Below are 16,343 nucleotides of genomic sequence, written 5' to 3' on the forward strand. Positions count from 1 at the left end.
GGAATGGGTTATGTGATTAAACAGCGCTGATAACAGGGTGGAAGTACATTGAACTCTGCTTTGGTGAGTAAACGTCACCTCTGATTGTGAAAAATAGAGGCCTAACTTTTAAATCCTCAAAGGTGAAGGTTATCTCAAAATGTTACTCTACTAGTTTTTCACTTTTTTGTTACTGGCTTTGATTAAGACTGAATGGTAGATCTCCATAAAATACACCAAGTGTAGATGGTGTAAAATGACTAAAACGTGTGGCACAAAGAGAGCCAGAATACTTCTAAATATAGGACTAAATGACAGAAATCCTATTCTGTGAAATAACTTTCCTTTTTTTCAGTTTTTCCAGACATACAGTAGGTACTGATTTAGGAGAGTGCAAAGTGTAAAGCTGCTGGTTTATGAGCCTTCAGAAGCATCGCATGTACTTATTGTGTCAAATTGATGTTTGATGAAAATAAATATGAATAGTCAAGATTAATTAATGACAAACACTTATTAATTTGGTATTTCTTTAAGGATGTACCATCACTAAATCTTAATACAGAGAGGCATGGTGTGGCCTAAATCACGGGGAAAAGTGCAGACTTGACATTTTAATGAAACTCTCCACAAGGAGTGTAAGTTACAAAAAGTCATTGCTGAAGAGACACACACCAAAGGACTTGCAACTGTAATTGCAGCAAAAGGTGGTTACACAAAGGATAGTCTCACAGGGACTGAATACTTTTGCACACTGCACTTTTCAGTTTTTTTATTTGCATAAAATGTTTTGAATCATTTTCTTTCCACTCCACAATACCACTTTTTTTCACATTACCTTCCAATGGAATATGTGCACGTTTGTGGTTGTAATGTGACAAAATATGGAAAAGTTCAAGGGGTATGAATACTTCTGCAAGCTACTGTATGAGAGTTTCAAGAGAGAAAGAGAGAAAAGAAAAGCAAGTCATCTACATGCAAAGTATCCAAGGTTTACAGACACTTTTGGTAGATCAGCAAATTTACCCTAAAATCTTAAAGCCATTTAAACAGGCCAAAACCCTCAACCAGTAAACATGTAGTCTTGGAAGAGAAAACATTCATTTTGTCCAGACTTAATACAGACCTAGTTTAGGAGAGTACTGGGATGAACTGAAAAGTTGTTTTAATTGCTATTTCTAAAATACTAACCCAGCTGTTTGGAACTGGTGCAATATTTTTTTGTTTGTTTTGTTTCTTGAGAACTGAGCAAATTACTATTAAAAAAATAGTTCATCTTGAATCAGCATCTGTTAATGAATATCTGCATAAGAAATAATATTTCTCCAAAGCTCAGATTTCAAGAATAAACCTTCATATCTTATTTAAGGTTCTAATTTATAATCAACTGAGGTTTCATTAATAATAAATAAGGTTTTGCTAAGACGGATAGCAAAAGAGTGATACAGCGGTCATATTTTTTAAGCACATACTTGTGCAAATAATATGAGACCCCCAGAAAAAAAAATTGTTTTAAATGTGTTTTTGCATGTTATCAAGCAACAAATATTCCTGGGAATAGCAAAACTACTACAGAGTAAAGAAATGCCATTTTATTTTTATTGCAACAAAAAGAATTGGCTTTTAAAGATCTGGCTCAATTAATTTCCAGTCTGTAACTACTATAAAATATATGACAAAAGATTCTGTCTAAACCTATATAGTCACGGTTCAGTGTGGACAAAATGAAAAATATTTTTTCAACAAAATAGCTGTATATTTGCAGTTATACAGCAAGAGTAATAATACAAAAAATTCAAAAACACAGCTTGCTCAAAGAGGAAAAAAAGGCACAGCTTAATTTAAAATATTCTTAATATTGCCAAGACATTAATAGAAACTTGTTGAGCAAAGCGAGCTTTATGAAGACATAAGAGATAACACTGCTACTTGTGCTCAAATATCCAAAGAATCACTCTCTTTGCGCTTAGGTGACACCGTGTCATGGTATACTTATGAGTATTTCAGACTTAATCCGGATATATGGCAAAAGACACCATGGGCGGGTGGCGAGTGAATCAGTTACAAAACACTGATTTTGTGGCAACGGGGTTACTGCTGTGCATGCAGAATCTAATTTACGACCTTAACCACAACCGCAATCCAAACACAAGTGTAATCTGCTTTGTGGAAAACCCTCACTCACGAACAGAAGGCATCACCTGCCTGCGCCTTCCGCCCTCATTTGTAACTAGATTAAAAAAAGGGAGAACACAGAGATGAAGAAAGATGAATGCACACAACAATAAGCCCCTAACCAGTGAACCACCAACCAGGATTCTATGAATAAATCCTATTTATGAATCACCGCCATTTTTACCTGCAACTGAATCAATGTAAGAAGGTGGTTATACCATCTGCTGGTAAATTTGACAAGACTACACACTTGATTTCCAAATGTCAGACATACTTATTTACTTAATCAAGTTGCATGACATCTTTGACACATCATAGTTGAGAGCTAATGTACACTAGAACTACTACATCTTCAATACCACTGATATGGGAAAAAGTTTTCACTCTGTCGGATCGAAGTGCCACAGCTTTTAAGACGGCTGTATATGGCTTGTTCTGTACGTGCAGACAATTAAAGGTAAAATTTAAATTACATCAGACTCATGTTTTAAAGAGGTTGTCTTGTAAAATCTACTTTTTTGAGCTTCGTGTGTGCCACAAAGTTCTAAGTATTTTTACAACATACCTAAAACCTTCATAAGTATCTCACCACAATGGCAATTAAATTGAGAGCAAAAATATATATTTTGTTTGTATGTTTTCTGGTGTGAAAGACATAGCCCTCTCTAACCCTAACCTCCACTGGAGATAAGCATCATTAGTCCTTGAACATCATTAGACAGATTTGGGCAATGGATAGATTTTTGTGAAGGAAGCATCTAACGAAGAGTGACAGATAAATCAGGAGTGATCCAGTTGACCCTGAGTCAAGTCATGCAACCTGTGTAGAATAGAATTATATACATTTCAGCCAGACTCTTTAGATTCCAAAAAAACACCATGAAAATGGATTACATCATGCCACTCCCTAAATAGTATCAGTATTTATCCATGTGTATCAGAGAATATATTTAAAAATATTGTAATTGGTCTATAAATTATTTATAAAACACATGTTTTATAAACCAAAATACATTTTTGAGTTGCATGTTAAGTACAAACTGGCCGTCAGGACTTCAGAGAACCAGAACCAAAACAAAGCAAGCTGCGATTTCTATAAACTAATACAATTGAATGTGTTTTGATTAGCAATGGAATACCAGTTAAATAAAAAAAATAGTTTTGAAATACAAATGATGCCTGAATTTCACACACAATACATGCATTCATTGAGAATTTAACTAATATTTCTACAACAAATCAGTAGTAAATCAAAAATCTAACAAACTGTATGTTTCGAGGATATTAACTTGTTTTCTGATTCTTCTTTCAAGGTTAAAAGCTGAGTGAGGAAGGATTTCAGTTTTTCAGTTGGTCTGTGACACAGTGCAGAGTAGAGAAAGCCTGAGCCATCTTTCTGCTCTGCAGTCTCTTCACGTACAAGGAAAGGGAGGCTCCAGTAAAACAAAACCAGGATTCCCTAAGAGAGACGTGAATAAAAAAAGCATACGCTATTATGACACTATTAATCTAACATGACAGTCCTACTATATTCTGGGAGAAACCAATTGAATAAGATAGTAAGAGCGGTGAGCTCACACTGGCAGCACCACTCATAAAATATCCATTGCCATCTCCTGCCAATGATACAAGAAAAATCTGCTAAGAGAACAACAATATTGCCCAGTGAACATAGTGCAGACCATTTATGTAGCATATTGTGATTTTCTGAATCCTTGATCACACATAAACATTAAATTAGATTAAGCATTTTGAGACGGATAAGATTTACATCTGAAAAGCCACTTTTTTGCATTCCTATTTATACTCCCAAAAATCCAAGTATTCTCATGCAGATAATAATGCAGTGCATTGTAACACATGGACGGCCTGTTTTAAAGGGATAATGAGGATAAACAACAAGTGATTTACAACATAAACAGAGGTAATTATGCTCTCTGTTGATCTCCACAATATACTGTAATTGCTGCCTATAAATGCACATTAAGATGTAAAACATGCTGTTCACATCCAGAGAAAGAAACAGCCCCAACACTTCATGGAATCCTATTTAAAACATGCAGAAATATAAGTAATAGCGGTTATGGTAAGTTCCGTGTTTTTTAGATTAAAAAATGTATTGTTGTACATGTAAAACATGTACTCTCCCGTTATATCAAACTGAGCAATAAACCAGTCTTTTGTCTCTAATTCACAAGAAGCATGTATACACTAATCCAACTTATATATTGATGACTAATAAGCCGGCAAATTGTAGATTTATAAGTTTAAAACAGACCAAAGACCACTGAGAAAGTGTTGCAACTTCAATCAGACATCTGCAGAAAAGTTTTTAAAAAAAGTAAAATCCATATACTACAGCAAATTCCTGGTGACGCATCAGTCTTTAACTCAATGAAACCACAGTTGAACATAAACAAGCACAGACTCAGGCTACATCAGACAGGCCTGCAGTCCAGGCAGTACTACTTACTCTGTAGGTAACAGATTAATATATATTTTAATGATCAATGATTTATTAAACTGAAGATTTTATCTAAAGCTTATGAGAACTCTTTATTTGTTGGATATTCTCTCTCTGAATAGGATCCAGACTTAGCTCAGTACAGGTGCATCTACAGTCATGGAAAAAGAAAGTTGACTGTCTGCCAAGTTGACAGTTTTACGCATCAGGACTTAATAAAAATGCCATCAGCTCTGAAGCAACTTTTGCTAGATATCAGCCTTGGAAAGCAATTTGAAGTCCTTCACTGCAAAGCAACATAAATTAGTCCAGATAAATTAGTGCTATATTTATCCCCTGCATGTACTATGCACTATGTGTGGTGGCAACATAACTCTAAGTCCTTGAACAGGCTTGTTGTTCATTTGTTTAAGTTTTAGTTTTTGTTCTGATTGTAGATATTTTGAGGTTTTTCTTTGAGTAGCTATTTTCTTTAAGCCATTTCGATACATATAAAGATCAAAACATATCTCTCTTACTTGAATGACATTGGCATGTTTTGACAATAATAGTTTATAGCATTCTACTAGCCTTACAAGAAGAAAGAGCATTTGATATGCTAGGAGTGAGTTGTCGAAATATTATCCCCGCTACAGAATGCAAGACATTAAGACAAACTGCAACATATGCTTAGAAGGCATTGTAGGTCTTTATGGGTTAATCGGATAATAATGAACAAAGCGCATGTATAAATCCTGAGTCTTGCCAATCTCATTAACTACCACATGTTTATATGCAGTTTACCGTCTTGTTGTAGAGAACTTTGAGATAGTAGCTCACGTAAATCTTTTTAAAGTGCATCTAAAAACTTATGCTGGCAGTTTTGGTTTATTACAAAAGAGCTTATTTAATGACACCATGCTAAAAATGTATCAAGATTTTTTCACAAGCTTAGCTCTAACTTTGCTGATCAAGGTTTATGATTGTCAACTCCACACGGAGGGCGATTGACAGTGTCGAGACTCTCCTCCTGGCTCTGATTGGTTGTTTCTAGTTAGCATGGGAGACAGCAGAGGAGCTCAATTTTTTTCAGATTGTCCATCTTATACCATTCATTCATTCATTCATGACATAGTGACAGTTTCAACAAATATGTAAAAACAATATTTTTTTTTTGTAAAAGTTACAGACTGCAGCTTTGAAAGTTGATGAATAACTAAATATTTATGAAGGATGTCACTTGCTTCAAAGTGAAATTCAAAATACTAACATTATGTGGTAAATGCAGTTGCACCAGGAGGAGACCCAGAACATGGATGGACAGATTGATGGGTGGATGGATGGCAGATGATGCAAGTCATTGCATTAGTAAATGTGAATCTGTTACATGGACTTTTCAACAGTGATAAAACAAAATAGCAACTCCTTCATCAGTCATTGACAATGAATATTCTTTTCTCATCAGACTAACTTCAATATTAGTTTTTTTTTAAAAGAGGTTCTCCCTTATCAGCATACTCACTACAAATATGCTATATCAACCTCCTTTTTACTGCAGCCCCTTGGGTAGGCATAGTTCTGATTTTATGTGAACTGGTGCTGGGTAATTTGAAAAGGACTAGGAGGATGTGTGTATGCTTCACACAACACTTGATGCAAATCATAAATTTACCCTGACAAGATAAAAGCAAGAACTCAGCATCCTAATTTATGGTCACAATGATTTCCCTTTGCTCCCGTAACAAGCTCTCTGTCAATAAAAGGATATACACCTACCCTCTTTATTTTCCCCCTCTCACTCCATATATATGTAACTCCCACATCACAATGGGATAAAAAAAACCTTCTGAATCCAATTAAATGCTTTAAGACACCAAAGGAGTATATACAAATGATGTTCTTTTTATCCCAACTCCTGAAGGGAGTGAGACTTCATATGTGGTGTATGGCACCTATCAGCGGGTCTGCAGATGTACCGGTTAAGATAAATTAAACATGTTACGCTTGATTTGAGCAACAGACTTGCAGTGCCCTTGTGGTTTTGCTTTTTCTAAAGTGAAAACTTCCCAGAATAAAAAAAAAAACAGCAAGCTGAAATAAAAAAGAAGGTGGTATTGATTTTTCAATCTCTAAAGGCAGAACAATTCCCTTAACACAGTCAGACATATCTCTGTCCAGACAATTAATAAATACATAGCAGCTAACAAAGATTAGTGACACAGGTATTGAATTTTCATGAACACAAACCCAACACTTTGTGGGCTTGTTTGCTTCAAATCCAAATGTACGTGTGGTACTGCAGTTGGAAATTGATGTTTTAGAGTAAAAATGTGAATATTTATTCAGAGAATATACGACTTAATAACTTTGAACAAAAATAATGACAAATTGATCAATGTTTTAAAATATAATGCTGGCTTTAGCGGTATTTCCAAGGCATTTTGATGGAACATACGTATGTATAACATTTATGCAAAGAATAACACAAATGACTCCCTTGGTGGAAATCTACTTTTTTGTCAGCATTTTTGTAAAAGAAAAAAAAAAGAACACTATTTCACTACTTTCAATCAACAAAGTTTGATGACTTACAATATGTTAAAACCTAAAATAAAGAAGAACATTCTTATTTTGTCTATGTCAAAGCTGCCATCATGGTTATACAGTATATATTGTAAAAGTAAGCTTCATGTAGCTTTAGTGACTCCAAACAAATTTAGCTTACTGAGGGAAAAATGGTTCTCGGAGTTGTAAGGGTTGCTAAGCCCTGGCCTCTGCTGTCACTGTTTGTTTTTTTTAGCTTTGTGGCTCTTAATGACTTTATTTTGCTTATTTAAACTATCCAATATTGGATCAGAAAAAAGACAGAAACACTTTTGAAAAAATGAAATGTGAAGTCTTAAAAACGTCCCATCTAAGTAAACACTGTAAAATGTGTTTTTGGATGTAAGCCACAGCTGATCATAAATACCACAACATCACCACTTGCTTAGATCGGTCATGTTGATGCGACAAGAAAAAGCTGTGCCTGTATTGCTGATGAATTAAAAGTTGGTAATCATCAGCTTTGCTCGTTTGTTCCTTATTATTTTGTCTATGTCAAAGCTGTTATCATGGTATGAAATACATATTTCTGTCTGCACAATAGATAATTTATGAGTATATGCCAATTTCCCTGGCTACTACACGATTATTCCTGTACAGTTGTATCTCAGTAAATTACAACTGAATTTGTGTCAGTAATTAAATTTAAAAAAGTGAAATTAATATAGATTCATTAATAACAGAGATATGATTCATTTTTGTTAGTTTTGATGACTCAGGTAATGAAAACTTAACATTTAGTTAATATACAACATAAGTGCAAAAATCAACCAAATTCTTGACATTGTCCAGCATCCAGCCATGATCACTTTCCACAAGAAGGGTAAGACACAAAGTAAAAAGAACATGGCTATTCACAAGAGTTCTCATGAAGATGTTAATAGAAAGCTAAATGGAAGAAAAAATTTGTTTAAAAAAAAGGCTAAGAAGCAGCAGAGATAACTGCAGCCTACAGGTAAATGTGAAGCAAACCCCATTCAACAGTTCTGCATCGACTGTAAGCAAAATGAGTCCAAACAAGTCTGAAGCACAAGCACTTTACAATGCATATACATTATTTCCGTTGGCCAACATCAGTGTAATGTATTATGTATTATGTATTATGTTTAATTTTCTAAGAAACATTTTTTTCCAAATATATGAAATTTCTAATTGACCCCTTACAACCTGGTTGGAAATATAGGGAAAAAAAATCGATACCTTGGTCCTTTTGCATAATACAAGTCGGTCCGCCAAGATCACAACGCGCTTTCAAATATAACATACAACTTAGACACAACTGTCTAAGTTGAATCTCAAGTCAAAATCCAGCTAATTGTTGTGCTTCATCCTCATGTTTTCAACATTATATTGTACTGATTAGCATAGGCCCCAAAGGCTGTAGAGGATCATCTTGTTTCAAGTTTTAAATTGACTTGATAAAATAAATTCAATATATTCAAATTTCTTGAGATGCACCTGCACATGCTTAACTGTAAGTCTTTCTATTCTGACTTGGAGAATTAAGTCAAACAGACTTATACATATACACAGTCTTGCACAGTGTCAATTTAACAGAACAAAAAAAAGGCACAACACATTACACAGCATAATTGCTTTGGTCAATAAAGGCAGGTTGCCTCTTTTTACATTCCTGTACTGGGTGGGCGAGCTGAGGCACATTTCATTACAAAAAGATAAACAAACCATGGTGGAGCCAGAGGAGACCCACATCCCAGGTAAATGAGAGCTTTATGAAAAAGATTAGTGCAAATCCCTCTCAAAAAGCACTTGGACATGTGGGGTGAGAGGCTTTCGGATACAGACTTGGCTACCTCCATCCAGCGAATTCCCTTAGTGATCGATCAAAATACAAAAATCACAGCCTTGGTCACAGAGGGGGAAGGAGGAGCTGAGACCCAAAGAGCAGTGAGCAACTGCAATAACTAATGGGTGGATTTATCTGAATTCTCATAATAAAAACAACACATAGATAAAGCATACGTGTGCAATTTTGTCTCCAGACAGAGAGGCTCTCACAACGACAGTACAGCAGGTAAGCTGAACATCTGTGGAAACTACTCTGCCTGTAAGCTGCGGTTGCCATCTTTACTAAGAGCTGATCATTAAGCTCTGTTAACCTGCTGTACTAATATCTGCAGGGAGAACTGAGTGACACAAACACACACCTGCTCCATTTAGAGGGAAATCATTTCTTATTCCCCTAGCGAACATATAACTCCTCCCCAAGTAGAAGTCTCATTCCCCTTCCTCTCCACAGGACATGTCTGCATGTGCACACCTACTGCTCCCTAAATTATTGATGGTAAACACTTGAAACCCAAAGAAAAAAAGGGAGAAATAAATCTGAGTGAGAAATGTAAGGAAAATAAAGATGAGAAAAATCAGAAGGAGGTAAAAAGTAGGTGCAGGCAATGGAAATATCTGAAAGAAGATGAAGGAAGGGAAGGAGCAAAACTAAAATGGAGGAGTTTCATCTGACCCACTCAAGTGCTGCATGTCTGAAGTGTGCTTCATTGCCTCCTGTACTGAAGTAGCACAGGTACACCACAGTAAGTACAATCTGCAGAGGGAGCAGACAACTCATTACTGGAGCCCTAAAAATTTCAATATGCCAAACACCATCTGTATGTCCTCATATATAAATACAAACTCAGTTTCCCTAGTAAGTGAATCTAGTGGAATTAGAACCTATTTATCTTCAGCCTAAAAGAAGAGCACAAGTACATGTCAATGTCTGAAAAAACATCCCTCTAAGAAGAGTCACCACCTATAAGCCAGTGCACACCATTCATCCTGCAGAGTTTATTGGTTACAACATGTATTAATATGCATTACATTAGGTGAACAACATTCCCTGCAGCACAGAAACAATTTCACAGAGCACACCACTCCACTTGAGTGCAGCAGCAGTTACTGTAATCTGATAAACTATGAATAAGAAGAAATACGTGTGAATCATCGGTGGATAAATACATACCATTGGGACTCTCCTCATCAATGGTCACTATGGTTGCAGGAGGGCCCGGCCGAGACAGCTTACACTCTGAATACAGAAGGAGAGAAAGAAATATCAGAAGACAAACATAAAACTCAACCCGCTTTTTTTTCCACAAGAAACATTCCAGTAAAATATTAATTTTAATATGATGCGTGAGGTCGGCATAGCTGGCATAGCTTCCACATAAAGATGACACCCTTCATAAAGGTGTGTAAAATATCTTAAGAGATTAATCTTCCACAATTGCCACAATTTTTTTTTCCTCTTAATTTCTATGAAATATTGTAGCTGAAGTGGTTTTCTTGTGTACATTTATGCTCTTCTTTTTAAGTTGATCGGAGTGTTTAGTATCTTAATTGGGTATCAGTATCTTTTTTGCTAAAGAGACACAGATTCAATTTGTTCCTAGGTATTTTCCAAACTGGAACTGTAACAAACTAAGGGTGAATGAACCGTCAGGTTTATCATGTCACCGCACACAGTAAGGAGATAGTCAGTAAAACAGTGCAGCAGAGAGTGACATTTTGGAGTTGCCAAGTGTCTATAACAAGTATTTATTTTAAGACTTTTGCCCACAGCTTTACCAGGAGCACAGTTATTGTGCACTTTGATAAGACAGCTCATTTTTAAATATGAGAACGCACATTATACTAGAATATATATTGAGAATATTTGATGTACAGCTGAGTAATGAAATGTCCTTTCAGTTTATAACATGTTATAATAAATTTATCAATGAAACATCTATCCAGCCATTCTCTACACCTGCTTATCCTTGCAGAGTTGCAGGGGTGCCTATCTCCAGCAGTCATTGGGGGAGAGGTGGGACAAACCTTGGATGGGGTACAAGTCCACCGGGGGGCAAGACAGAGACATACAGGACAAACAACCACGAACACACTCATACTCACACCTAAGGACAATTTAGAGAGAGAAATTAATCTAACAGTCATGTTTTTGGTCTGTGGGAGGAAGCCAGTGTACCTAGAGAGCCCACGCATGCATAGTGAGTACATGCAAATATCACACAGAAAGACCGCAGGCAGGGATTTGAACCCAGGACCTCCTTGCTGTAATGCAACGGTACTACAAACTAGGTGTATTTGTCTATCTATGAAACAAATACACCTTTTCTGGATAAAAAAAATATAGTTTTGAAGATATTTTATCAAAAGCTTGATAACAAAACATCATCAAATATAGTGGAACTGTGATGATCAACCCACAGTTTAGATCAGTTCACATAATCAGAAAATGCACTGATGTACTTTTAGGGTGCCCCAATCTAATCCCTACAATTTTTAAACAAGCTGTACTGGTAGTCCCTGACAAACTCAACTCCAGTGATACCTGCAAAAGATACAGCTGGTAAGATCTGTTTTATAAAACATGGCCTTTTATGTAAGGGGCTTCCATATCTGAATTATTGTTCTTGGGCATTATATTAATGATTACACCTTGATTTCCTGCTAAGAAGACGCTCTAAGACCTTTTCAACTTTTTAAAAGTCACTGACAATAGCAGTAACTGAGACACTCCCTGGACTATCTGTCTGTATCATGTGACCAGCTGTGTCCACTGTATTATTTACCAACGCCAAATGTGCACCAGAGGGAGCTCTGGTTAGTGCATCTTAAAATCAACATATTAAACTTTATCAATTTAAAAATAGAGGGTTTTTGTGTCCTATCTGCAAATAATTACCTAGAATCACCCTAAAGATGATAAGAACAACATTGTGAAAGATTCATATCAAAATAGAGCTGTGGTTGTAAACACTATCAGCAGGAGCAAGGCGAGTATGTGTCAAGACAAATATGCAGAATCTTTAGAATCAAAGGATACATCTATGAGTACTTTAGGTGACATGCTGTCAGATCACCACGGTAGCTTTGTAAACTGAGCTAAACCTGTTTGGGAGAAACATATTACTGCTATCTCATAGAAGCTCTGCTCAGGGTTAAAATATCTGTGAGAGTGAAGGAACTGAAGCAACCCAAACTGTCAACATGTAGTGTATGCTGCAATGAAAGGTCACAGTGTGTTAAAGAATGTAAACGGCATAGATTTCAATAAATCACGTGGAGTAACAGCCTGGAACTTGGCACTGGGTAATTTTCAAATGTATATATTTTTCTTCTGCCCATTTTGAGATTTGCAATAAGCACCACTTGTACAAACAAGAATCATCTTGTAAATATTAACATATAATAAGATCACAGACAGATGTATTTCTAAGAAATGTAACATAGCATTTGGAGATTCACAGAGTTGTGAGAATTGCAAGCAGTTTCTGTTTATTTTCGGATACTACAGACAGTGAAGGCAATTTAATAGGTGTTTATGCACAGTTTCCCACAAAACAATAATTAACAAGGAAGGTTTTATAACTTGTAAACTTGTAAAACGAGCATCTGTTTTTGTTTTCTGCACGTTGATTTATATTTCAGGAGGGTTAAGCAAATACAGCTGTAGTCCATAAAAATGGTATTCAATTAGCGTTTGAGTATTACGGGAGAGATAACTCCCAAATTCAAGTAAAAATATATTTTTTATATGTTAATGTGATGTAGTATTGTTATCAAGTCATTTTAAAGTGTCATGTAATCTGCATAACAGCTCATGATTCACACTGCACACCTCGAAGAACTGTTTGAGCATCTTCCTGTCACACAGATGGATCCTCTTACAGCAAGTGCAATCAATAAGTCCTGTAGCTGCATCATCAAGAGTAACTGACTGTACAACTCGGGTAACTAGACAAAGGGCGGTGAAAAGCACAAGGCAACATTGTGAACAGAACAAGAGGGTGAAAAGCTTTGCAGATGGAGGTCACAACAGCTAGATGGTATAAGCACCTGGGACACAGGTGATGGCAGCTTGACAAACGGCACCAGATGGGGCAGTGAAGGGGGTGGGACATGTCATTCTATATAAACAAGCACTGAAAGGTAACTTTGCTGATGTAAGGAATGCTTGGGATTACATGTCTTTCAGCATGGGGGGGAAACGCAAGAAGAAAACAGCAAAATACCCAAGTTAATAAAACAAAGGGAAAACAGACAAAATAATCTTGCCCTCTTACCCTCATACTGCCAGTCTGAAGGAGTCAGAGCACAGTTTAGCCAGAGGGAAGGAGAGCAGGAAGGAAAAAAGGAAAATAAAATAAAAAAACAAACATCAAACATTTAAGAAACAGCTTTGAAGTTAGGAAAAAAAAAGAGAAAAAAGTCCTTGCAAGAATACAGTGATATTAAGGAAAAGAGAAGGAGAGATGTTATAAGCAGAGAAAATGTTAAACAGGGATTGAGATTTTAGAGGAAAAATATTAAGCAATCCAAAAATGGTAGCTTTTAAGATGCTGTTACAGCATTTATCTTAGTAGTTTGTTAAAGATAAAGTCCCGTCACATATATGAATGATGTGACTCTGTTAACACACCCATCTGTGGTAGAAGCCACATATATTGGAAGAAGGTTGTTACCTTCACACTGTGCTACAATATGAAGATAAAATGTGTTATATTTTATCTTGCTTATTTGTTTGTTAATTTTTTATACCTAATGATGTCTTGACCACTTAAAGTTGAAAGGTAAATCTATAAGGGCCCCCAAGATGTATCAGTGAGTACCAGTTGAATACGCTACATTAGGTCCGACTGTCCTGCTGGAAAAGCCACTTTCACCATTCAGCATACAGAGTTGAATAAATCTTTATTAGGAAGTGTCCAAATGTGAGGTTTTCTACATGTGTGACAAAAGAGGAAAAACAGAATAAATTGGTAGGCCATACTGTCACTACATACTGACAGATTTAACAAACTGTTTATTTAGTTATTTCATATATATATATAAAAGTCATATACTGCTCACCCCAAAGAAGGAAGCCTATTTTAAGATTATTTTTACTAATAATTATTTGATCCCTTGGGGGCCCTCAGACTATGTATAAACAATTTCCAATCCAAAATGATCGGATAATAGAATTAGGATTATGCCAAAGGGATCATGACCTGTTCAGCATTACAGTGTAAATTTTACACATCTTTTTACAATATATATTCACTATAATTAACGAGGTCAAAGCAGACAAAAATCAAATACATTTTTAGATGCACAAAAACATGTGGCATGATAAGAAACTGTGTGATAGTAGCTCAAAGATTTGGTCAACGGGTGTCTTGACATTGCTATTTCCTTTTGTTTGAAATAGATTCTACAGCAGACGTTCATTAAAACATTCAATCAAGAAACACACATTTTGTCAATAAAGTAATTGTTATTATACACAAATTGTCTCTTTTCCTAAAATGCTCTTTCAAACATTTTGAACTTTGTGAGGCTTGTTACCAAGTTGGGTCATCTTAGATTACATGTTATCAGAGATGGGCAGGACAACACATCAACAACCACCGGTCTAGTATTTCACACCCACCTTCTGTCGCAGACCTTAGTTGTGCAACAGTGCACCTGTTAGTAGGTGCATAACAGGATAGTTTTCTCATTAAATATACATACCCATGAGCCATGTTTTAGAAGCACATAATGCTCAGAGGAAAGGTTTTGGATGTGACAGCCTTAAGAAATGTTCAAATTTGTAGATTATTTGAAACAAATTTATTGAAAAATTTACATTTTATATGATTGTATGTTAGGATGCTGTTGTGCTAAATATTTGCAATGAAATGAGACATACAGTTGTTTTCCATATGTATACATCCATCTTTAAAAGCTCCTTAGGACATGTGCACTGTTAATTTTCAGTCAACAATTTTGGAGCAATTAGAAAATCCATACCTCTTTGCTAAGGAAATGGAGTCTCCCACATTAGCAACATGATGAACAGAGGAAGTGGGTCACACCTTGAAATCTGAGTCACAAACAAGCAAAATAGAAAAAAAAAAAAAAAGAACTCTGCAAGTCTGATCTGAAAAAAATCTTTGCGAACCCAAGAGCATGCATGTGTATGTGAGTGTACAGGGCATAAGAGTTTCCTGCACTCACATCTTTTTAGAGGATCATATGATCTGTTTTGGATGTGCGCAAAGGTGTGTGTAGATTTTAAGTGATAGTCGTGGCAGTAGGGGAGAGATATCTGAGGAGTCAGGTTCCAAGAAAAGAGGAAGAACCAAGCAGAGATAAAGAATAGCACCTCCATTTGCAGTGACAGCAGGCGTATACTATGATCAGAGCACTGCATGTGAATACATACACAAAAACTCAAAGCAAAAACTGATGCTCACATTCCCACTGCTTGACATATTTAAAGCTTTTAACAACAAGTGATGTATTCTATTTAAGATGCTTTTCAGCATAATGGGACGTTATATTTGATGTTTGCCATTGTATCGTATATACTTAGGTCTGCATAGAGATTGGAAACATATGGAGTTGGATTTCTGCTGGATAATTGTAAAAAATAAAAAAATTTAAAAAAGCATCAAGAGTATAGAAAAATATTTGTAGTTACAAATTTCTTTGTCCACATTTCCTTTTGTCCTTCATTCATTCCTTTCTTAGCCCCTTAAGTCCTTAATTCCTTGTTATGTTAACTTTCTGCATGGAGATTTTATGTTCCTGTGTGATGGACTGGTCATCTGAACAAGACGTGCCCTGCTCATCACACACTGACTGATGAAACCATCTATTGTTTGATAGGATAAGGTGAATGAATGAATAAGTGAACAAACAAATGGATTGATGGTAAAATGGGAGTAAAAAACTTAGAATTATGGAAATAGATAGAGTAACAACACCTGTGACAATCTACAAAGCTCATCTTGATCGTGTTCTGAGCTTAGACTGCATGCTACTTTTTAACTTGAAGGTTTCTCTGAACTGCAAATAAAACAGAAGCCGTCTCATGTCTCATTCAGTGCTGCAGCAACAGGAGACAGCTTGACCTCATCTAGCCTGACTTGCACCTTTTAATCCCCAGCACATTTGAAAGCAGCCACCAAGCGCTAACAAGGACCAACCTGACTGTGCTCTTTATCCCACCTGTGCTGTACAAATACATTTGTGCTGCGCATTAACAGTCGATAGTGCCAGAAGGTGAGAAGTATCCAACTTGTGTGAAGCACGGTGGGACTACAGCTCTCCTATTTCAGGCCTTACAACTCAATCGAGTTCACATCAATCAAGC

At 36.1% G+C, this 16,343-nt stretch overlaps 1 protein-coding gene across 2 annotated transcripts in view; it reads right to left on the minus strand.

Moving 5' to 3' along the window:
• LOC114138396 (protocadherin-15-like) overlaps positions 1 to 16,343 on the minus strand; it is a 175,653-nt gene that overhangs the window by 95,833 nt on the left and 63,477 nt on the right. For both annotated transcript variants that reach the window (XM_028007619.1, XM_028007618.1), the window contains 2 exons: positions 13,285 to 13,299; positions 10,179 to 10,244 (listed from right to left, as the gene is read on the minus strand). In XM_028007619.1, coding sequence (XP_027863420.1) covers positions 10,179 to 10,244; positions 13,285 to 13,299 — 81 coding nt within the window. The remainder of the gene's footprint in view (positions 1 to 10,178; positions 10,245 to 13,284; positions 13,300 to 16,343) is intronic.

The sequence above is a fragment of the Xiphophorus couchianus genome, chromosome 22 (genome assembly GCF_001444195.1).
Source record: "Xiphophorus couchianus chromosome 22, X_couchianus-1.0, whole genome shotgun sequence".
Taxonomy (NCBI): domain Eukaryota; kingdom Metazoa; phylum Chordata; class Actinopteri; order Cyprinodontiformes; family Poeciliidae; genus Xiphophorus; species Xiphophorus couchianus.